Source organism: Leptosomus discolor, chromosome 18, assembly GCF_034619465.1.
Source record: "Leptosomus discolor isolate bLepDis1 chromosome 18, bLepDis1.hap2, whole genome shotgun sequence".
In the NCBI taxonomy this organism is placed as follows: Eukaryota; Metazoa; Chordata; class Aves; order Leptosomiformes; family Leptosomidae; genus Leptosomus; species Leptosomus discolor.
In genome coordinates this window covers 3,090,457-3,113,375 of record NC_141408.1, presented here as the reverse complement: position 1 = coordinate 3,113,375, position 22,919 = coordinate 3,090,457, and the positions used below count along the sequence as shown (strand labels likewise).

General features: G+C 57.2%; 1 protein-coding gene across 2 annotated transcripts; it reads right to left on the bottom strand.

Moving 5' to 3' along the window:
- Positions 1-14,509: 14,509 nt before the first annotated feature.
- MDH2 (malate dehydrogenase 2) lies at positions 14,510-22,733 on the bottom strand. Of its 2 annotated transcripts, XM_086475034.1 has the most exons (9): positions 22,671-22,733; positions 20,908-21,076; positions 20,072-20,155; positions 19,030-19,139; positions 18,374-18,499; positions 17,638-17,715; positions 16,361-16,460; positions 15,788-15,939; positions 14,510-14,815 (listed from the first exon to the last, which is right to left on the bottom strand). In XM_086475034.1, exons 1-9 carry the CDS (start codon positions 22,731-22,733, stop codon positions 14,684-14,686), a joined length of 1,014 nt encoding a protein of 337 aa, XP_086331160.1. In that variant the 3' UTR covers positions 14,510-14,683. The 2 variants fall into 2 exon arrangements, with proteins under 2 accessions (XP_086331160.1, XP_086331161.1); XM_086475035.1 differs by lacking the exon at positions 18,374-18,499.
- Positions 22,734-22,919: the final 186 nt, after the last annotated feature.

Here is a 22,919-nt window from a genome sequence, read left to right as displayed (position 1 = left end):
CCCCTGAGTCCAGCCCTCCAGGGTGGGAGAGATGCTGCAGAAAAAACTGGCTTAGGGAGGGATGCTGCAGAGAAACCTGGCTTAGGGGCTCCTCTTCCTCTTTCAGGGCACGAAGCCAAAAACCAGGAAGGCAAATTGGGACTGGGGGAAGCTCCCCACTGGGAAATCGTCACCCACTGAGGGCTTGGGGAAGGAGAGGGGGAAGGAGAGGATGCTTTCCACAGCAGCCTCTGCTTGCTTTTCCCCAGCAGGAATTAATTTTATCCTGAGTCTGGCAGTGGGTAAATTCATTGCTGCGAAACCTTGAGAGCATGTGGGATACAGAGCTGGGCAGGTAGCTGGAGCGTGGGAGAGAAACCGGCAGCTGGATGGGAACCGTCGGATAAGGGCCGCATGGGGGGGCAGGCACGCAGATCCCGCAGGGAAACACTCCCCATCTCCGTAAAAAGGATGCGGTTGGAGACATCCCCCTTGCACCTGGGGCCAGGCAGGTGGAATCAGCTCAGGGATGGACACTGCACTGCGTCCCCGTGTCCCCTCAGCCATGAGCAATATCGACCGTGAGAACTGATACCAGCCTCCCTGCCTCAGCCACGGCACGGGCAGGAAGACAAAGGAAGAGTAAAACCACCAGCAGACCCCTTCCAGCCACCGAGAGCAAAGCCGAGCCACAGGCAAAAGCCCTGGGTGGAAAACCGAGTCCTACACCTTTGGTGACAATGGGAACAAGGCACTGAGGCAGAAGGACCCCATGTCCCCTAGTCTGGGTCTGTGCCCTCCCTGTCCCCAAAGGAGACCTCCAGGGGCACAGGGGCAGCCCTACACCTGCAAGGGACAGCTTGGGGACACAGGGTGGCCGTCACCACCATGACCTCCACCTATTGGCCACCACGGGAGGACTGCTCGGCTCTGCCAGCTCGCGCCAGCACCAAACCCGGCACCAAACCCATCAGCAAAGGCAGCACAGCCCTGCCCGAACAGCAGCGGCTTCCTGCCTGGCTCAGCGCTACCCCCGATAATGAAGATGATGGTTAAATATTTCATTATCTGCAGTAATTACCCACAAATCATCAAACACTGGCAGCCCGCTGCCCGGCTGCCTCGCCAAGAGGGAAAGGAGGCGTCTTGGGGCGAGCGAGCGCTGCGCTCTGTCCCCACGGGCTCCTCAAGGCAGCGGGATGTGGCCAGGGACAGTCACTGGCATTCGTCCCCACCACCCAAATCCCCCTGGTGCCACCCAGGAGGCCTCAGCCCCCCCGGCACCACAGGCTGGAGCTGCTGGGGAAACTCCTGAGCAAACCTCTCCCCGTTTCGCCAAGCCTTCACCCACGTGTTTTGGGATCCTGATTGTCCCCGCTGGTGCTCCACATGCCACCTTGGGCATGGGGAAATCAAAACAGCTTCTCATCTTGCAGGTGCTTTCTGCTGCCTGGATTAGAGCTTTTGGAAATGTTCAGAGCTGCCCCATCTTCCATCCTCACCCTCCATCCCCATCGTCATTCTCATCTCCATATCCATCCTTCATATGGATACCCATCCTCTATCTCCAACCTCCATCCTCATCCCCATCCTCCTCCTCATCCCCATCCTCCATTGTCATCCCCACCCTCCACCCTCTATCCCCATCCCATGCCTCACCCCAAGCACAAGGACCAGCCCGGCACGTCGGGTCTCTCCCTCCCTTCCCAGTCGTGCTGAGCTGCCTCCAGGGTGCGGAGGACACTGGCACCAGCATTGCCAGCCCGGTGGAGGCCAGGACAGACACATCACTCTGTGCCTGACACACAGCCAGGACAGGCCCCACCAGCTCGGAGTGCAAGGACCAGGCTCGCCATCGTGCCAGACTTTGGGGCTGCTGGTTTCCAGCCAAGCTTTGAACCGAGCTCCCTCCCTGTGGGCCGGGACCCCCCGGGGGCCTGGTGGTGTGGTCCCAGGACACAGCCATCCCCATGTCCCAGCCCAGCCCGGGCTTTGAAGGGAAGCTCAGGGGTTCGGGAGCTCCAACCCAAAGGGACAGAAGAAAACAAGGAAAGCGAGCAGAAAAAGGGTTATTTCACCAAACTGCTTTTGTCCTGTTATTTCCCAGCCCAGAAACAACCTCCTTCCCAGCTGACTCTGCTCAAATCCCCCCGCGGGCGCCGCTCAGCTCCCCGGCTGTGCCCGCAGCACCCCAGGCACGGGGCTGTGCCGGAGGCAGCTGCCCATCCCTCCTGCCCGCTGTCGCTGCAGGGCCCTGCCGCACCGTAATGCGGATGAAACCGCTTTCCCGGCGGGAGCGGGGATGGCAGCGGGGGGCTGGCGGGGCCTGGATGCTCTCCCAGCATCTCCTCCTTGGCGGGGAAAGGCGGCAGCGGTGCCTGAGCATCCTCCCCCCGCCCCACCTCGGCACTAATTAAAGCCGCCTCCGGCCGGTGCTCAATTAATTCTCGCCACATCCAGCTGCACCAGCCAGGGCGACGGCAAGCGCCCGTGTAGGGGGGATGCAGGCACGGGGTGCAGGCGGTGAGCCCGGGATGGCAGCTCCCTGGAGCACTCGTGTACCGAGCGTGCCAGGGCTCAGTCCCAACAAGCAGGGGACTGAGGCGAGGACCCTCCAACCCCAGCAGAGAGAGGAGCCCACATCAGAGCACACCACCACCTACTGAAACCATAACCTTGTCCCCGAAGCATTGACAGCCCCATCCCAGGCTGCTCCCTGCCCGTGCCATGGGGAGAGCTGGGAGAAGGGCTTTTCTTTGTGACACAGAAAACGCCAGGGCGCCACAGCAAGGCAGCTGGCCTCCTCCAAACACCTGGCCAGAATTACAGGGAGGAAAAGTCCAGGGTTGCTGCCGTTAATTGGGCCGACCTTCTCCGGAGCTGCCTTTCACCACCCCCCGAGTGCCAAAAACCATGAGTCAGACCTCCAAGAAGGAGGAAAAAAAAAGGCAAAATTGGCTTTAAAAGCATAGCCAGTCTGGGGCTCGTTAGTGCTGCCTCCCAGCCCCAAGCCGGGCAGGGATCCTGTCCGTGGGAAGGGGCAGCAGGAAGGGGTTGGTTACACCCATCCCAGCCCCTCCACCCCGATTTCCCTGAGCCCACAGCACCTTTTCCTCTAGCTGCCCGACCAAAATTTGTCTCCTTGCAGACTTTAAAGCAATTAATAAAGAACATACAGATACTGGCTGGGGGGGGGTCACAAGCTGGGCGAGGGCTCGCTGCTGCTCGTGCATACCTACGTCTGTGCATATATAGATATATAGATGTATAGATATATATTTTAAATAGATGAGGAGGCTGGTAGAGAAGCTAAACAGTTGCTAAGCAACAGGGCTCCTTCCCGGCTTGGGGATGCAGGGATGGGGGAGCCAAGGGTGGGGACTGGTCCCCCCCAGTGGACAGGCACCGCACAGGGGTGTGGGCAGTGGAGATCCATCCGCTCCCCTGGAAGATGCTCCGCAGAAAAGGGCCCGATGGAGGGCGAGGAGCTGGGCTTTACTCCTGTCCCCAAAATGCCGTGGCCGAAGCCCCTTCAGCCTGAAGCCGTTGGGCTGCCAGGGGAGGCCGAGCAAGCCCCGTTCCCAGCTCCGGATGGAGGGGAGTCGACAGGAAGGGGGTCACACCATGATGGGGACCAGCCCCAGGGGACCCGCGCAATGATCCCATTCCTGAGCCAGGGATGAGGGAAAGGAGGAAAACCACATCCAAGCAATGGCAGCAACCCCCCCCCCCGGTGAGCACAGAGGCAGCGGGTCCAGATGACGGGTATCCCTGTGGGACTCCCCAGCCTCATCCCCCCCGGCCACGCTCTCATCAACCCCTTGGGGCCACCACAGCCACCAGCAGGTGCTTGCTGGTGGCCAAGGGACCCACAGGCAGCCCCAGCAGGCAAGGCTCGGGCACTTGCTGTCCTGGCAGACCTTCCCCAACCAGGAGGTGCTTAATTAATGGAGAGGATGGAGGTAGGGGAAGAGCCAACCCCCCAGGTTTTGAAGCCTTGGGGCCACTTGCTTTGCTGGGCGAGGAGTCAGGAGGAGGCACAGGCAGCCCTGTGGCCCATCACCACTCCTGAGGAGGGGAGGGATAACAACAATAAAAGCAATTATTAAGCATGCAGAGGAGCAGGGGGGAATGACTGTCACAATGGGGTCACCTTCCCTGACAGGGCCACCATCCCAGTGAATGACCCCCAGGGCAGAGCACTGCGGATGGGGGGGTGGGGGTGGGGGGGGTGTCATGGCCAGTGTAGGGGGAGCGTCCAGCCGGGGATCCCCCTGCCCCCCCCCCCCCCCCCCGTGGCTGGCTGGGCGGTTGTGTAACGGGAGGAGCTATTCTGGGGTTTGAGCACATTATATAAGCCACGGGCCACCTGGCCGGGGAAAACGGGAGCTGGGAGACAGGGAGGAGGACGAGGAGGGAAGGGCTTTTGGGATTGGGGACCCCCACAGCCGGCAGACCCCCAGCAGCTGGGACTAAACCCATAGGGTGACCTGGACCCCCTTCCCAGAGATGTGGGGTGGGCACCCTCTGCTCCCCCCTGCAGCAGCCCCTGGGACCTGCTGCCATGTGTCCACCCGCAGCCAGATCCAGCCCCCAGGGCAGGACACCCTTTGCCTGGGGGTAAAGCACCATTTTCTTGGCACCAGGGACAAAACCAACCAAGAGCCGTGCACCCATCCGCCTGTCTGGCAAAGCCCCCGCTCGCCATCCCCAGCGGCAACCAAGGACCAAAGGCTCCCCTAAAATCTGCCCAACTTTTGGCTCCGAAAGCCCCCACCTCTCCCTGCACATGTTGCCAGGATGAGTCCCTGGGGCCAGGGGAGGCAGATGGGGGGCAGGGGATGGCGTCACGCAAGGCCGCGCTGGCAGAGGGGAACGGAGCAAGGGTGTTGTGCGTTCGGACACCAGCACCATGCGCTCCTGTCCCCAAAATTCTCCCCGTTGGGGCTGTTCCTGCCAGAGACAAACCCACATGCCAGGGCAGGGAGACCAGCCAGGGCATGAGCACCTGCACCCGATGAGACAGTCCTTGGCGTTTCCCATCAACCCAAGACACCCTCAAATGCTGGCAGTCCCCAAGTGACCCCCCCCTGCAGCAGCAGGAGTGCAGGCAAGCCAAGAAACATCCACAGCACAGCAGAGTGCTCCAAGGGGATGAATGAACGCTGTGTCCCCTGAAAACTGCCTGCTCCCCACAAGCTGTGGCCCAACACCTTGCCACCAGCCCCCCGCATGACACAGTCCAGCTGTTCCTGGGGACAAAACTCCCAAACCTGGGAAGGAGAAGCTCAAAACACTCCCGAAAGACAAGCCATTGAGCCGCCACTCAGGCTCCCTTGGCTGCCAAGCCTTGCCCCTCTCCTTCCCCCGCACAACACCCGCAGGGTTTGAAATCTCATCAGCCAAACCCAGAGCCGCAGAGCCCCCCTCCCCAGCACAGCTTGGGGGTCAGCGCAGCAGAGAGAGGGTCTTCAGGGCTGTTATCTCAGCCTTGTCTCCCACCCCACAAGGCACCAGCATCTGCTGGGAGCTCATGGCTGTCCCATCCTTTTCAGCCCCACGGTGGGAGCCAAAAAGGGGTGGCTCACTGTCCCCATCCCGGCCTGTGTCCCCACAGCATGGGGGAGAGGGACGTGGGGCGCCCCCCAGCCAGCCCCCTCTGCACCGGTGAGCACCTCATGCATCCACATCCCCGGAGGGACCCCCTGCGCCCCAAAAAGCCTCTCATGCCAGGCTCCTCACCCCATCCGCACTCCCAGGAGCATCAAACCCAGGGGAAGCCCCCACCACCCACCACCTCGTCCCCAACTGCCCCCAGCACCCACAAAGTGCTGCGCCCCTTGCTCAGCCCTGCCGTCCACATCCCTTTGGGGACACCAATTTCCTGCCCCTGAGAGGAGCAGCGTAGCCCCCCCGCCATCCCCAGACCTTTTGGGGTCCTCAGCCCCCCTTTCCCCCAAGGAGTATCACAGCCCCCCCCCGCCCCGTCCCTCCTGTCCCTCGGGGGGTCCCCAGCCCCCTGCACTTCTCTGCCCCGCCCCCCCCCCCCGCGTCCACTGGGGTCCCACTGCCCCCCCCACCCCCCGGCCTCTGCCCGCCCCCCGCCCGGTGCCGGCCCGCCAGCCAGGCCCGGGCCCGGCAGCGCCGCGCCTCACCTCGCCCCACCGGGCCCGGCCCGGCCCGGAGCCGCCGTCGCCGCCACCGGCCGCTGCCTGCGCCGCCCCGCTGGGCCCCGCTGGGCCCCGCTGGGCCCGGTCCCGATCGGCCCCGCTCGGCCCCGCTCGGCCCGGCCCGGCCCGGCCCGGCCCGGCCCCTCCCGGCGCGGCTCCCGGCGCGGCGAGCGCGGCCCCTCCTGAAGTGCTGGACAGCTCCGCGCCACAGAGCCGCCCGCCGCGCCAGCGCGCCGCCGGGACCGCACAGCGCCGCCTGCCGGGCGGAGGGCGCGACGGCACCCCCCGAGCGGCCCGGCCCCCCCCGCATCCTCCCCGGGCACCCGAGGTAGCCACCTACACCCCCAGCTTATCGTGCAGCCCTTCGCCACCCATCCCCCAGCGCCCCGTGAGTCCCAGCGCCCCTCCAACCTTCCTCCCCCCATCTCAACATTTATCTGCGCCTCCGAGCCCCCAAATCCCCCCAGCAGCCGACACCCCCCTCCTCTCCAAAGGTTCACTCTGGGGTACAGCATCAAACACTAGCACCAAGGCTCCTGCCCCGGCCAAGCTGCTCACACCTGGGGGATGCAATCGCCAGAAAATCACCCACCCTATACCCCATCCCATCCCGTGCCCCACCCTGTACCCCATCTCATCCTGTACCCCATTCTATCCCATCCCATCTCATCCCATCCCATAGCCCACCCTGTACCCCATCCCATCATGTACCCCACCCTGTATCCCATCCCATGTCCCATCCCACCCCACATCCCACCCCACGCCTCACCCTTACCTCCTCGCCATGATGCCCCACCTTGTCCCCAGTGCCAGCGCAGCCCTGACCACCCTCTTCCCAGTTCCCAGCTGATTTACCAGTGCTGCCTGGGACCACCTGGGCCACCCTCATCCCAGTGGGTGCAGGGGGACTCGGGCTGGCCAGGGGACTGGCATGATGCGGGATATGCCAGATCCCCACTGGGATGTTGCCCAGGGCTGCAGCACTCGGTGTTAATGAGCCCGTAATTAATTCTCATTTCTTCCACCGAAGCTGAGCACTTGCCCTTCTTGCGGGTCAGGAAGTGGTGAAACTGAGGGGGCAAAGCTCCCAGTACAACTGGTGCCACTGGTCCCGTTTAGCCTGGCGGTGAGCGGCAGGGTGGCAGGATCTGGCCTGAGGCGGAGAGCACAACCGGGATGCAGCAAGGAGGGCATGGGGCAGCTGTGAAAAGAGAAGGAAAAATCCCCAAAAGGACCAAAGAGAGAGAAAGCCCCTGTGGCAGCTCTGAATCGGCCTTGTGATGTTTGGGGCTACCCTCTAGCCCCTCCAAATCTCCCTGTACCATGCCATCCTTCTGGGGGACAGAGTACCCCAACCTCCCCAAAACCCCACACCGTGCTTAGGGCAAGGGATGGTGTACCCAAACCACCCCAAACCACCCCAAAACTGCCCGGTGTGGTCACAGTGAGCACTTAGCTGCCCAAATCACTCTGAAACCACCTCGGCTGCTCTGCCAGGGGCCCAGCCAGCGACACCGTATGCACCCAGCTGGGGACACCTGGTCCTCCCAGTGTCCCCCCACCCTGTGCCTCAGTTTCCCCTGCACTGCACAGTGCAGCTCCTGTGGCTACAGCTCCATCCTTAGTTTGGCTGCTCGTTTCCAGCTAACAAAGGCCCCCACCTGTTGTTCCACAGTGGGTTTGGCCTCAGAGGTGGGTTTTGGGGAGGGAGCTGCTGCAGGGACAGGGATGGGGAGCCAGAGCTGGGGTCTAAGGGGGGCTTTTGGGGACAGCCCAGGCTGGAGAACCTGTCTGGGTGGGGATGTCCCCGCAGTGGGTGGCAGCTGGGCAATGCTCTGCTCCCCGAGATCCCCCAGACCAGGGACCAAACCACTCCCAGCAGCATCGCTCACCAGCACAGCCCCGAATCACTGCCCACAGTGGGAGCTGCCGTCCCTCACCTTCCTCCCCAACCCTGTGCACAGCAACGGGGGTCCCTGTGGGTCAAGGTGGCAGCAGACCACGGGGACAGCTCCAGCTGGCAGGGGGACAGTGCCCAGCTGTGGACAGGGTGGAGGGTGCGAGCATCATCTTTCCACAAGGATTAAACATTTGGTGGTGTTTCCCACCTGCTGCTCTGCAAAATCCACATCCCATGTTCATTATCCATCACCCTCTCCTGTAGATAGACTCAGTGGCGTGACAAGGCCAGAGTGACATTCCCCGTCTGCTCCATGAGGAGGAGCTGGGCCAGACCCCCCCTAAACACAGGGTGTGGGTGGGATTGGGGTACAGCTCACCCTAGATGCCCAAAGCCCCATCACCAGCCCTGAACCAAGCAGCCTGCCCTGGGGAGAGCAAGGGGAGGGAAGCCAAGGGCAGGGGGAACGGTTCTGCAGCCACAGCAGTGTTGGGTGAGCTGGGGACACCCACCAGTGGCTGGTGTCCTGGGGACATGGAGATATCCCAGGGAGCTGCTCCATGCCAGCGCCAGCCCTGCACCGCCTGCAGCCACCCAGGGAGTGCAAGATGCCTGTGCACACCCCCCCCCCGCATGCACACACTCACACAGCATCCCCCATGCTGCTCCCCTCCAGCTCCAGGGCAGCCTGTTCCTGCCTAAACCAGCCGCAGGAGCTGGGAGAGGGTGGTTTGGGGTGGGAGAGGGGCTGAGCGCAAGCTGCGGAGTCTCCAGGGTGTTATTGTAGGGACTGTGTCAACAAGCAGCTTGGCCATGTGTTGGACCAGCTTCTCCTGCCTTTGTTCCTCCCAGGGCAGATGCCACCTCCCAGGAGAAGCCTCCTGTGTGGTTGGGGCCTCTCCTGGTTTAATGCTGGAGGAGGAAAGTAGCCTGTGACGGGGCAAATCCAGCATCCCCAGGGCAAGCCCATGCCTTTTGCACCACCGTTATCTTCCCAACACCCGCAGGGTCCGCAGTGCTGAATAATGCATCAGGCCCTGGGAAACAAAGAGGACGGGCGGGGGGATGTGGTCTGGCCCCCCTGCAGCAGCAAAGAGACCCTGGTATGGGGGGGCAGCAGCCCCACGGGGCTCCCCAGGCTTGGCTGGGCACTGCTGGGAGCCGGGGCTTTGCAGCAGGGCCATGTCGGGCTTTGGGCAATAGCCTGGGAGAAGAGCAATAGGAAACCTAGTACATGCCCAGGCCAGGGTGCAGGACCGCAGCTGGCACCGGTGGTAAACACAGCCAAAACCATGCCTGGAAGGGGATGGAGACAGGCAAGAGCCACCTGGGTGAGAAAAATGGAGAAAAGCAGCAAAAATAAAGCTGCCAGGCAGACAGAGAGCTGGGGGGTGCCGCCGGGAGAGTGGCACGAAGGGATGATCTGGTGGAGAACAAAAGAGGAGAGATGGAAGGAGCAGGGAGAAGGGATGGTAATTGCAAGCAAACAGGCAGAGCCAGCCGCGGCTGGGGGGAGAGGAAGAAAATAATCACTTGAAAGAAACCGAGGATTCGGGAAGGGAAAAAAAAAAAAAAAAAAGAAAAAAAAAAGAAAAAAAAAAAAAAGAAGGGTGATAAATAATTAAAGGAGATCAAACGAGGCAGGCAACAGAACAGGCCTAATTGCAAGGATTCGTACTGAGGTTCGACATCTCCACCAGCCACCTCCCGATGCAGAAGAAAGGGTGGCCGGGAGCAGCTCTGCCAGGCGGGGAGCGTGCTGTCGGCGCGGCACAGGCAATAGCCCTTGATCAAAGCCTGGCGCTGACTTTCTTGATGCTCAGCAACCCCGCCTGAGCCGGCGAGGGAGCGGGGAGGAAGGAGACGCCAGCAAACGGGGGGAGCAAAGCAAAGGCACGAAGGGGAAGGGGCTGGGGGAACACCGTTACGCTGCAAAGGCCCAGGGTGTGATGGGGACCGGGCATCTGAACAACCCTGGGTGCGCCCAGGGTGACCTTGGGCCATTCGATCGTGGCCCAGCGGCTGGAGGCTCCCATCGATTCGGGCTCAACCCCATGGCCACACAGCCCTGCTCGGTGCTGGGGTGGGTTTGCTGCGTCTCCACCTGCTCCCTAAGCCTCCTAGCTCTCAGGCAGGAATTTTTCTTCCGCTTGGATTTGTCCATCCACTCTTTAAAGCCCTGGGGAACATTCTGCACCTGCGCTGTGCTGCAGGGAGGAGACCCCCGTGTCCCGTCCCAGCACCCACCTCCCACTTGCTGCTTTCCTGTGACACCTCCTGACTCAGAGGAAAAACAAGTACGGGAGGAAAGAACCAGCCACCGCTCCTCTTCCAGCCTGGAAGGACCTCTGAGCAGCTGTTCATCACCAGAGCCAGCCTTTGCTTTTACAGACCCGAAGGGCTGCCCTTGCAGAGCATGGCCCAGCACAGGAGAAGCAGCGACCTCCTGCCAGACACGAGTCCCCCGCTGGATCTTTCCCCATGACCAGCTCCCACAACCTCCCTGGTGACGCCATCCGCTCCGTCCCAGCGTCCCCAGGGATCCCCGTGCAGGCAGCAGGTGCCAGGGCCAGGCAGAGCGGTGGCAGAGCTCAGCTCAGGCGTGCTAACCTCTCCTAACAGGCAATCAAATCCCCACCCCAGCAGGAGTCCCTGCATATTAATCGCACTGCGTTATCCAGCCATCTGTTCCCGCAGCCAGGAAAAGAGCAGTCCCTTTGGTCTCCTTCATTAACAGGTTTCCCTATAAATGCAAACAAACCCTCCACACTCCAGATCTGCTTTGAGGCACCCGGGAGGGAAGCGAGAGCTCGTGGGCATTTGAGTAAATCAAGCACAGCGAATGCAAAGGTGGTGATTTCACAGCGCCCGGGGCCAGGCGGGAGAGCCAGGGGAGGGGGAAAAGGAGAGGCCTCTGCAAAGCCAAAACCGCAGATCAGATGGTTTCTGATCCTCCTGCTCAGATTAAAGCCTCTCGTCATCACCCTGCAAGGGAAGGGGGATGCTGAGCTGGCTGCAGGGGAGTTCTGCCCACACCCCCAGCTGTGCCCAACCCACCTCGGGGTACGTGTCCCCCTCTCCTTTCCCCATTCACCCACCACCTCCCTGGGCAGAGGATGCTCTGCATAAAGCACAGAGCCCAGCCCAGGCTGCTCAAGCACAGGGAGGTTTTAGACCCCTGCCGGGGCTGACCCTGCCTGGGGCACCTGCAGGGACCCTGTGTGGCCACACAAGCAAGAGCTGGCTCTGCCAGCCAGCCAGGAACTCGCTACGCCTGCTGAACAAAGCGTGAAGCCTCCGCCAGGAGATCAGTCACACAGAGCCTGACGTGAACCACCAGCCCCAGTAACTGGGGGGGGGACACGGCAGCTCCTTTGCGAGGTAGCTCCAGTTTTGCTCCTTTCCTGGAGCCGGGAAGGCAGCCAGCTTTGGCAAGGCAGAGACTGCACCCAACTGTCTTCCTGTTGCTGTTTCCCCTGCCTCTTCTTCTCCTAAATATCACCAAAATGCCAGCGCTTGTCCCCAGGCTGCAGGGGCATCAGCCCTACCCAAAGGCAAGCTGCTGCTGCCACCTCCCAGTTTCCACCACCCAGAGCCCTCCCAGGGCAAGATGGGGCTCAGGGGTGGCAGGTCTGTACCAGCCTTAAACAGAGCCAGCAAGAGCAAAGAGTTTTCCCAGGAATGAGGGACACAGGGGTGCCAGCCTGCACCCTGCTCCAGAGGTCATCCCACCCGAAGCCCCCCTGGGACACCAAGCTCGATCACGATAAAAGACCCGAACCATGATGTTCATCATTTGCTTTTCTCCTCATTTTCTCCTCTCCTGCACTTTATTGGGCTGCTCCAGCAGCACAGGAGTGGCAGGTGGGATCAAGTGACCTGACATCTGGCCATCTGGAGTATCTTTATTTATTACTCTCCATACGCATTTCCTCTGTGTCTTGACATCCAGGCTCCAGCGCGGAGCTGAGCTGCCTGAGGAGGGGGCAGCTCCGCGCACACAAACGATGCTGCAACGGGAGATGTCGGACGCTTAACGACCATCGGCACAGAAGTCTGCTCGGGGAACGGGATGAGACCCAAGAGCTCTGAGCAGGGCGGGTTTTTCACCTCCCCTCAGACCCGGCCAGAGCAGCCTGGTTACTCACCTCCACAGGAGATACAAACCCAAGGCTGCTCACCGGAGCCGGCGCTGTGACTCAGCAAGGCAGCCACGCTGCAGCAGCCGACAGGATGGAGGATGAAGGTCGTATCTCTTGTTGGAGAGACAGTACCAGGAAACAACTTCCAGGGCAAAGTGTCGGCTTATCTAGGTACACCCAGCTAATTCCTACCTCTCCTCAGGAGGGGTATGTCCTCTCCTCCTCTGGGGAATCTGTTCAGGGAGAAGGGGTGGGATGTCCCACGCTCACCTCTGCGAACCACAGTTTCAGTCTTCGTAGCGATGAAGTTATCCACCACGGCAGCTTGGCCAGGGGGCAGCACGTTTGACCACGTGGAGAACACCTACACGAGCTCATTTCTCACCTTCATCCAGTGTCCTCCTGGTCTCTGCCTTCACTGCAGAAGGCCACAAGAAGGGCGTCTCATTTCCCTTCCCAAAAGGAGAGCAGATTTCCAGGCACAGGGGACAGCTGCAGCATCAAGTATGAGCCATGGGATTGGGGCAGGGGGGGAAACAACCCAAAACCAAACAGCGCAGAAAGGGAAGGGACTTTTGGCAACATTACAAGGATTTGAAGGAGACCCTGAAGAATCTAAGAGTCAGCAGGTGCTGGGAAATAATCCTCTTTCACCTCAGCTCCATGGTGTCCCCAAGTCCCTTCTGGTACAAGCGAAGCTTTCCACTGGTCCATGCCAATTCCCCCAGACTGCACTGGGTTTGGACTGCTGACCCAAGAGACAGAATAACCTAAACCACACTATGAACCTCAAGCTCCAAGAATCTCTGACCCTCAGAAATCTGCTCTATCTGATGCATCAAAACCAGCAGGACCAGGACAAGCGTATGTTGTTTCCCCCTGGGTGCAAGGCAAGGCTTTCCCTGCGGCCCTTAGCTCCGCAGCTTCGTGTCGCAGCTCCCCTGGACCACCGGGGCACCCACGCCGGGGAAGCAGACCACCAGCTCGGGCAGCTCCTCAATGACAGCCTTTCCAGCAGGCTGCCACGCACTTCCCGCTCCTTGTACTGACCAGAGCCCGTGCCGCATTCACTAGGTCTGGCCAGTCACTCCTCCCTCAGCGTCCTCCAGTTCTGACACCCTCCCCTGTCCCCTCCAACACCATCTTTAATCCTTGAATCTTTAATTCTATTAATACCACCTAATAATCACTTTGTTCCAAGGCTGCTGAGTAATGACTGCCAACGCTTCCATCTCGTTACTATTCCAGTAAGGAAACCAAGCTTTAATACACCGAATTTCTGCAGAGAGGAGGGACAAGAACCATGCTTGCCATCCTCTCTCTGCCTACACGTTCCATGGGGCAGGGAAAGAGCCAGGCACTTTATTCTCAACGCATCACCACCAGTGGCACCACTGTGTGATCTGGTCCAGCATGATGAACTAATTAAAATTTAAAGAACCCAAAACCCAGCTCAGATAGCTCAGGAGAGAGTTAGAATGCAAGAATTGCATCCTATCAAGTGAGAGGAACTAAAAGGGCAGCAACCAAGCAGCACCTACTGCCTTTAGGTACCTTCCTGATGAGAAACTTCCCCACCAGGTTCCCTCGCTCAAACCAACTGTCCCCTCAGTTCCTCCAGAGGCAACAGGCTTTGGCGTTTCCTTCACCTACTCAACACCAAGTCTGTTCAACTCGGAATTCAACCTACATGGATTAGAGCGATTCAACGCAACAGGGTAAGCAGCCCACAGAGCACGGAGGAAGAGCAAATTAATAGCTTCCTTTATTAACACTTACCTTCAAAGAAGTCAGCAACAGAACTAGTCATCACCATTTTCCTGCAGACATTTATTTTTATATTCACAAGAGGACGAACGTAAAAGAAATTTATGTAGATGCTAAATCAAGGCTTTTATTCCTAACTAGAAAGAAGTCACTCTCAGCATTTTAATTATTTCCTTAGAGCAGGACTGACGGTTCAACCGCTGTGCTGTTCCTGACTCTTTTAAAATCAAATTCCGTATGAGGTTAAGGCAACACAAGGTAACACACAGAGGTAACACCACCTCCTGAAAAAACCACCCCCTGGATCACTTCACTTGGTCACCCCTTCGCCAGCCTCTTCACCCCATCCTGAACTTATCTGGCCACGCCTGGTTTCCCAGCTGCTGCGCCGAACAAGTAGCACAAACCAAACCCCAAGCAGCCACGGAGTTGAGAGTAACCAGCTCCCCCACTTTAAAAGACTCCTCCATTCCTACTTAAACTGGTAACCTTTCAGGAGACCCACCGCTTCTTCCTTCAGAAGCCCAGCACATCAGGACAACTCCAGATGGTACGCTGAAAAAATGAGGCTGTTTTATTGATGATTAGACTCTGCACCGGCAACAATCATTAAGCTAATACAGACGGACTTCAATCAAAGCACGAGCTTTGAACCAGAAGTCATAAAGTGACATGATGCCTTAATAAATTAAGGAAGTTGTTCATTCCTCTCCATCATCAACTCTTCACTTGAAGTTCTTTGCAAACTCCTCTCCTTTCTTAATAGAAGCCTTCAGCTCAGACATGGCCTCAGCAACCATCTTCTCTTCAAAGGGGGAGATCTTGCCAATACCTAGGTTCTTCTCAATTCCATTTTTCTGAGGGAAAGAGGATTTAAGGATTAACCATTCATCAAATGACCTAGAGAGTAACTTAACAGCTCTGATTAGGTATTATCCAGCTGAGATGGAGACCCAGCCTGGGACCTCTGTCACCTCCAGTCTGCCAACCCTGTGCCTCCCAGCAAGGCTCGGAAGCCTCTTAGTATCTGTAGCCACTTCCTACAGCCTTCACAAACCTCTCATTCACCATCCACAAGTGTGAAACCCAAAGACAGCCCATCAGCTCCTTCAAGAGGAGACTGATACCAACTGCCTCTTCCTATCTTCAACCCCACCGCTTGGCAAGAGAACCTCTCTCCTCTGCTGTAGGCCTGTGGCTTGCCAATGGCTTGCAACCCGAAACTGCTTCGGAGCAGTTTCCAAGATCTCCTGCCTACATCCAAACCCTTCCCCCCAACACCCCTCTACTGCCATCCCCTCACCAGCCAGCACACGCCATCCTTCACGCCCCAGCAGCCACGACAGGGCTGCAGCACCCACCCGCAGGGTAAGGGCGACAAAAGAACACCTCTTTCAGAGTTCAGCAGAGGTCCTGAAAACAATCTATTAACCCTAACCCAAGCTGTAGTTCCCCCCGTGCCTCAATTTCTGAGGGATCTGCCTGCAGCAGATCAAATGGAGGCGACAGGATTGCTGACCCTGGCTAATCATACAAAAGCCCTTCGTGAACAGGCACTGACTTGAGGCAAGCACGACCTCTTAGGACAAGTCTGGATCTCTGGTTACTCAGCAGCCTCGCAGTCTAGGGGCGGATAAAAGCAGCAGCACCCCTGTCAAGCACGAGGTACGTGCCTAAGGACAACACCCAAGTATTCCACAACTTGTAGAGGTACGCTCAGCTGTTAACTCCAGCGGTATCGAGCACGAGACTAAACTGAAATCAGAGCAAAACCCACAAGACCAAATGAGTAGCTGTTGTTTATAAGCCCCATCATTTAATGTACATACTCCCAGCAGCAGAGGTGTGGAGAAGTACGGGCTCTCCGTCTCTTCCGACCGAACAAAGGCACATTCGACAACCCCTTCCTTGCCGTTCATGGCATCCACCAGCGAGAAGACGAACCGAGCGCCAGCATAGGCCATAGACAGGGTGGCAGATCCTGTAGAAGTTAAATCACTTTTAGAACAGATTCCAGTGAAATTCCATACTGTCTTCAGCACTGAGGGCTCCCTCACCACTATGTTTACAGAGCTGCAGTGTCGCTGACTTCAAGCTCAAAGCCAGTTGGATAAAACCGCAGCTTTTGGCCAGCTACACGCTATGTAGCTGACCAGACTTATAGGAACAAACAGATTAATTTGATAGAGAAGATTCTTTTTAAAGCCATAGATGGCATGGGACCAGTTGACGTTTAGTCTTACCTACATACCGAGCTGCTTCTAGCACCACAGTTCAGGCAGCTGCCGACACAGCAGAGCTGCGAGATTTGCAACCAGCAGTTCATAAGGGCGAACTGAAGAGCACGGCATCCATTCAGCTGGCCAACAAGAGTGACTTGGAAGATGTAATCAAGAACCAACCTGCTCCTGCTTTAGCTTTGACAACTTCAGTGCCAGCTTCTTGAATCCTCCCTGTAAGCTTTTCCAGCTGATCCTGAGGAAAGTCCACTTTTGGTGTGCACTAGATTGGAAAAAAGAAGTTACTATCAAACCCCAAGACCCCTCCAGAGGCAGCACAAGGCCACCCACACGATGCTTTTTGGACCATTACAGCTGTTACCAACAGTTGTCCGCTAGGAAAATCAGTTACCCCAGCTCACAGATGGTGTGACGCTGCCCAGCCGCAAGCGTTCACCAAGGCTGCTGGTTCCTGCCTGGACTGGGAGAGGAACCCAGCCATGCCCAGCTTGCTCAAGGACAAACCGCAGCCTGACAGCAAAACCAGGGCTGGCCACAGTTCCTCGCTACTGTGATGTCCTTTGCACTGAACAGATTGCCCTCCAAGCATGTACCAGGCCTTTGGAACTCCAAAAAGCTGCCTTGTAAATATTTGGGTCACTATGGCACTATCGGAGGCAAGAGCCTTATGAAGGATCCAGCCTGCCAGCAGTATTTAGGGAGCTCCTGAACCTCCAGACACCGCTACACAAGTCTGTTAAGCGCAGCCATGTCTGTCCCAGTTCTAACAAACGCACCCTCTCAGCACTCAGCTGCTCTTACCCCCTAAGAATGTCCTTCTGTGCAGGACACTTCATTCCCCACTCAAAGCAAAGTTTTTTCCCCCCCTTTCTTGCGGGCTGCTCTTTGGCCATACCCTAGCCACCTCCTCACGAAGCTGCAGCCTGCTTTGGAACTGCATTTTGCTCTGGCTTAGATGCAGGAAGGGAGCCTCTCCCCGACTGCAGTCGTTCCTGAAGCAGGCCTCCCCACGCAGCCTGAGCTATGCCTCCTCGTCTCAATGCTGCGTGTTCAAGTGGCATTTCTAGTCCACCACAGCAAACCCAATGTCATTTTCCTGCTGACGTAAGGTACTTGTATCATGAAATACCCGTCACAAAAAATAAAACCCAAAACAAACAGTGCCAAGACAGCTGAACACGCACACTACACCTCAGTTCCTATCCCAAACTCCTCTAAAGGTGAAAGACCGGAACTATTTAAACTACCCAGAGGAGTTTAGATTTAGTTCATCGCCTTCCAGTACCCTGTACCTCACCTCAGAACAAAAGCAGCCACACGAGCAAGGACGACTGTCCCTGCTGTACCTTAGCATGTCACACACCATCACGAGGGCACTTCACATCAGCTCTAACGTACTGATGAGCGTGGCACCACACACAGCACCAACCCCGCCTTACCTGAGAGATCAGAGGGATGATAGTCTTCCCAGCATGGCCACCGATCACCGGAACACTGACTCGAGCTGGATCTAAGCCCTAAGGGAAACATGAAACGTTCCAGCTTCTGGGGCACAGGGGCGAGCAGAACATTTCAAACCACTGTGCTTCCTTTGCTGCCCTGGGCACTGGGACACACCTCTGACCCCGTGCTACACGGGGCAGGAGTCTGAGGCAGCTACGCCCCAGGGACAAAGCCACATCTACAGAGTCAAACTCCAGGCTGCCCTGGTAACTTCAGGCAGTTACAGGGTATTATTAAAGCCAGTTCAGCTGAACAGCAGCACAAGTACAAACTCCACCAGGGCTGTTAAGAACCTGTTACACCTCCTGACACTTTGCAGAACGTGCTGCAGCGCAGCACAGACAGCCTGACTTGCAAATACAGGCTACAAGTCAACCCTCTCCTCCGGCTGCACCAGCAGGGTTGAAAATGCCAACAGAATTAAGGGGAACATGCAGCTCGCTTGTAGGGGACAGCTGTAAAGAGGAAAGGTCAGAGTCTCTTGAACCACATTTTGCAAGAATCCCCAAGCTCCCCTAGAGAATGGAAACAGGGAATCGCCACCTTTGCCTCTAGCTGCGCAGAAATCTTGAGCTCCTTTGGCTCTCCGCGGTGATGTTAAAAGCATTTTTGACAGATCTGCTGACCAAAGCAGGCAGTGTCCCTCCCCCAGCATCTGTTACTATGACCTACCTTCAGTTCGGCCACAAAAGTATTCGCTCTGACAATGTCCAGCGTTGTAACACCAAAGATTCTGTTAGGATTATACACCCCATGCTTCTTGAAGACTTCTGAAGTTATTGGGATGGTTGAGTTCACCTATAAGCAAGAACAGGAGGGCATTGATTAAAACCAGTATAACAACAAAGCTGCTGCATGAACCAAAGAGGCCAGTAAACAACCCAAAGCGTACTTCCAACTTTAAGTCAACTGCAGCCAAGTACTTTAATTCCTAAATTGAAGAGCAATTCACAGTCAGGCTGGAATAAAAATCATACATTTTAAATAATGGATGATTAAGACATATTAAGACAATAGATTTGTTCATTCACACTACAAAGGCTCCTCCCTCAGCGAGCCACAACTTGTGTTCCAGCTAACGCACCGGCACGTGCTACAACCACGGTCATACAGGGGTTAAGATATTAAGCACTTCGATATCCAAGCTGTACTTCAATACAGCCAAGAAAAACGGGTTAGTAGAACCAGGCTTCTAGTTCTTCTCTAGAAAATACACTGCAGACCTTAAAGATGCTGGTCAAAACTAACAGGAACTCAGATCACTCTAGTATTCTCAGTCCGGATTTTTTTTCTCCTCTACATTTTAAAGATTTCCAGAAAACACTTACCGGGTTAGAGATAATACAGATCATGGCTTCTGGACAGTGCTTTGCACAGGCAGATGTCAAAGTAGCAACGATGCTAGCATTGGTGTTGAACAGGTCGTCCCGGGTCATACCTAAAATGCACCCGGTACATGAAGTTACCCCCAGTCTGCTCACAAAGGGGCAAGCGGCCCCACCAAAACCCAACATCCCGCTCTGGGCAGAGACACGGCAGCTGCTGGGTTCATACGTGAAGAGAAAGCTTGGCAGCTGCAGCAAGGACTGGGCTCCAAAGGCACGTGAACCAGGTCTGCCCTTTCCAGCAGATCAGCCCTTCTCAGAGCAGCCAGCCCAGCTCCAGCCCTCAGAACGCGGCTCACCCGGGCGGCCTGGCGTACAGCGCGACCACCCTGACCCCCACCAGGGCATCAGTGGTGCTCAGAGCAGCCCAGCTGCTCCCACGGCGAGCTCTCCTTCCCCTCTGAAGTCACCTCCACAGCTACAGCCTGAATGCCAACTGCTCTGTGCACAAGTGGCGCAAGCGTCACCTCTCATTTCTGCTCAACAACTACTTTGACCATGAAAAACGAGGAATTAGGAAGAGCTAGGCACTGAAGTCTAGAACTTTGTTACATTCCTGACAGGATACTGAAAACCACAGTCGAAATGGAGCAGGTCAGAGACATTCCAGGAAGGCTTCACAGCCTTCACTTCACTCAGAGACACCCTAAGAAGTTACTGCACAATTAACACGGAACAAAATGACTCTTTCTATTCTGCTGAGAAACGAAACAAAGAACCAGGTTTTTTACTAGAGCATTGCTCTGGGCAAGAAACACCGAGGGAGATCCAGCATCTCTTGCATGGGAAGTCTTTGCACCTCACCCCTACACAGGGTCCATTTCAGGAGGGACAATCGAGGCGCCTGGCACCACAGCAAGCTCTGGGTCAGCGCCATTAACAGCCCGCTGACATCCCAAGTGCCAGACCCAGCTCCGTGTGAGTAACAGCACTGCAGAGAGACACCTCAACATGGGCCCGGGGCTTCTTCACAAAAGGAACATACCTGGTTTTCTAGGGACTCCTGCAGGAATAACTACAACATCGCAGCCCTTCAGGCATTCTGGCAACTGCTCAGGTCCCAGGAAGCCTGAAACGGAAGACATCCAGGCACGATGGGTTTGCCAGCGATTAAACACCGGACGCTTTGAAGTACAAAACTATGCCCCAAGGCACCCAATTCCTTCTTTAATTTAACCTCCAGTTCAGACTTACACTACACAATACAGTTACGGATGGATCCCGTTTGGTGTTTTATCCCCGTTCCAAAACTTGCAGAATGAGAGTGGCAGAAACCTCAGCTCACCCATTTCAGAAACCCTCAGTTCCTCCCATCACAGGTATTTACCCTCCAAAAACCCCACCTTGGCGCTACAGCCGGTGCCCCCCAAGGACTGCAGAGAGGCACGTTCAGGTGAGATGTAACCTCTTGGTAACCATCAAATAACCCGGAGATCAGCAGAGGAAGTTCTGATTCCACCAGAACCCGCCAGCTGTCCCTTCAGACAAGCCGCACGCAGAATTCACCCAGGCAGCCAGGGAGCGTTAAGTCTAGCTGTAGTCACACTTCTACATCCAACGCTCAGGCTCTTTTCCAAGACAGTTTTACTGAGTATTTCCTGCCAGTTATTACGAATTCCCCTTCAACAGCGCAAACATGGGCCATTTTCATCTCCGTACATGCCGATCTAGTCAGCTAAACCGTAATTAGCCATGCAGTCCTTGAGAACAAGCTACTTAAATTGATACCAGGCTTCGGGACCGTGCGACAGCTCCCCTTCACAAGCACAGCAACAGGAGGGCCCCCTCAGAACACAGACTGCTCCCAGCGGCTCGCAGTACCTTTAACATTCGCTCTTGTCTCGATGTGGCTGAGGTCAGCTGCAACGCCGGGAGTGTGAGCGATATCATAAAGGCTGAGCCTGCTCACCAGCGGGCTGTTCTTCAGGAGCAGGGAGAGGGGCTGGCCGATGCCTCCCGAGGCGCCCAGCACCGCTACCTTGGCATTGCTCTGGGGAAGAAGAGACAACAAACACACTGTAGAGATGTTCCGGTAGCGACTGCAGCAGTGACCTCGGGGATTTCGCCACAGTTTCTTTACTTTTAGTTTTACTTCTCAATGTATTTTATTTTATCAAGCTCTACACAAACTTGACTGTCTAAGCCCACAGAAAGCGACCATCATGACAGCCTCCCGAAGAGCCTTGAGGTTTCTTGGTAGGACAAGTTAGAGGAAAATGTTCTTTTGCGATCTGAAGCTCCAAAGGGAAGCAAGGCAAGGCAAAGTAAGCAAAAGGACCATCTTTCCCCAGCTGGAAATGTCTGCCTGAGACTAAGACCTGCCACCCTGGCGACCCAGGTCTGCATTAGGGCAAAATCTGGTTTGCCTTTCCATTTGGCAAATCTATTCATTTAACGGACCACAACAACCACTGGATATACGTGAAGATTATACATGTGCCTGAGAGAAATTCAAAACAGCACCTGCAGCTGCCTCCAGATTGAGGCCTGAGAACACCAAGTGACTATAATTTCCAGCTTTGATGAAGTGTGGCTGAGAAGCAAGTAAAATCAACTCTGCTGTGTTGCCCCGGTGAACCAACTCTACTCTAATGTGCTGACTGGAAGAAAGTTATTTCTCTTGAAAATGCCTGTGCTCCTGTTTGTAGGCAAAGGGTCGGTAGGTGAGAGGAAAGCTACTTTAAAAGTCCAGAACAATCTTAAAACGTAATACCCTGACAAAGCAATAAAGAACCAGAGGCTACTGCAGAGATGTAACACAATTACCGCTGATAAGGACGGTCTCTATCGCACTGTCTTACCAGATAAAGCCGTAACAGCTCCCGGTCCCCGCATTAACAGCTTAATTATAATGCTATGACAAGACATAATCAGCCCAGGAGCCAGCTCAGCCTAACCTCAGCTCAGTTTTCTTGGTACTGCAACAAACGCAATCTCACAGAAAACTCTCCAAGGTGAAGCAAAGTCTTGCATTAGTCACCGCTCTGCCCCGTATTCATGACTGATACCGTGAAGGCAAGACCTGGCTGCTAATAAACCCCTCTTGTAAAGCCCACCTTCAGGGTACGACAACCGTTCTGTCGTAGGCCACCAGGAACAACCTGAGTCTGCCTCCATCCCCCGCCCCGCAGCAGCAGTCCTCTTCTGGCACCGAGGGTCACACCCGCCGGACGCCGGCCTGTGGAGGATTGCTGCTGAACGCTCCGCCGCAGCTCCAGTGCCTAATGCACCCTGAAGGCAGGGCCATACTGCCAGCGGAGGGAGCCCCAAGCAAGCTCGCCGCGCACCCCCCGAAAGAGGAGCTCGCCCAGAGCCCCCAGGCCCGCCCGCAGCCAGGCGGGAGCCCCCGGCCGCCAGGCGCCGCCGGACACGGACACGGCAGCGGCCCGGCACCCAGCGCCCCCCTCGCTGAGCGCCCTCAGCACCGCCCCGCGCCCCCTCCCGCCCCCTCAGCCCCCGACACCCGCCCCCGGCGCCTCTCCGCCGCGCACCGCGGGGGCCGAGCCCGCCCCGGTGCCCCCTCACAGCGGAGGGCCCGGCCTCCGCCCCGGCCCCGGGCGTGCCCGGCGGGCAGCGGGGCGTACCTGGGCGGTGGTGGCGAGGCCGCGGCGGAGGCCGGCGGCGGGGCGGGCGAGGCGGGACAGCATGGCGCGGCGGCTCCAATGACTCCAACGACCTCCACGGCGCGGCGCCTGCGCGGGACCGCCCGCCCCTCTCGCGATACTTCCTACCGCGGGAAACCTCGCGAGAGCGGGACCGCCGGGAGTCGTGTCGTCCCGCCCCCCAGCAACCGCCCTAGCAACCGCCCCGCCGCGGCCTGTACGCCGGTCGGC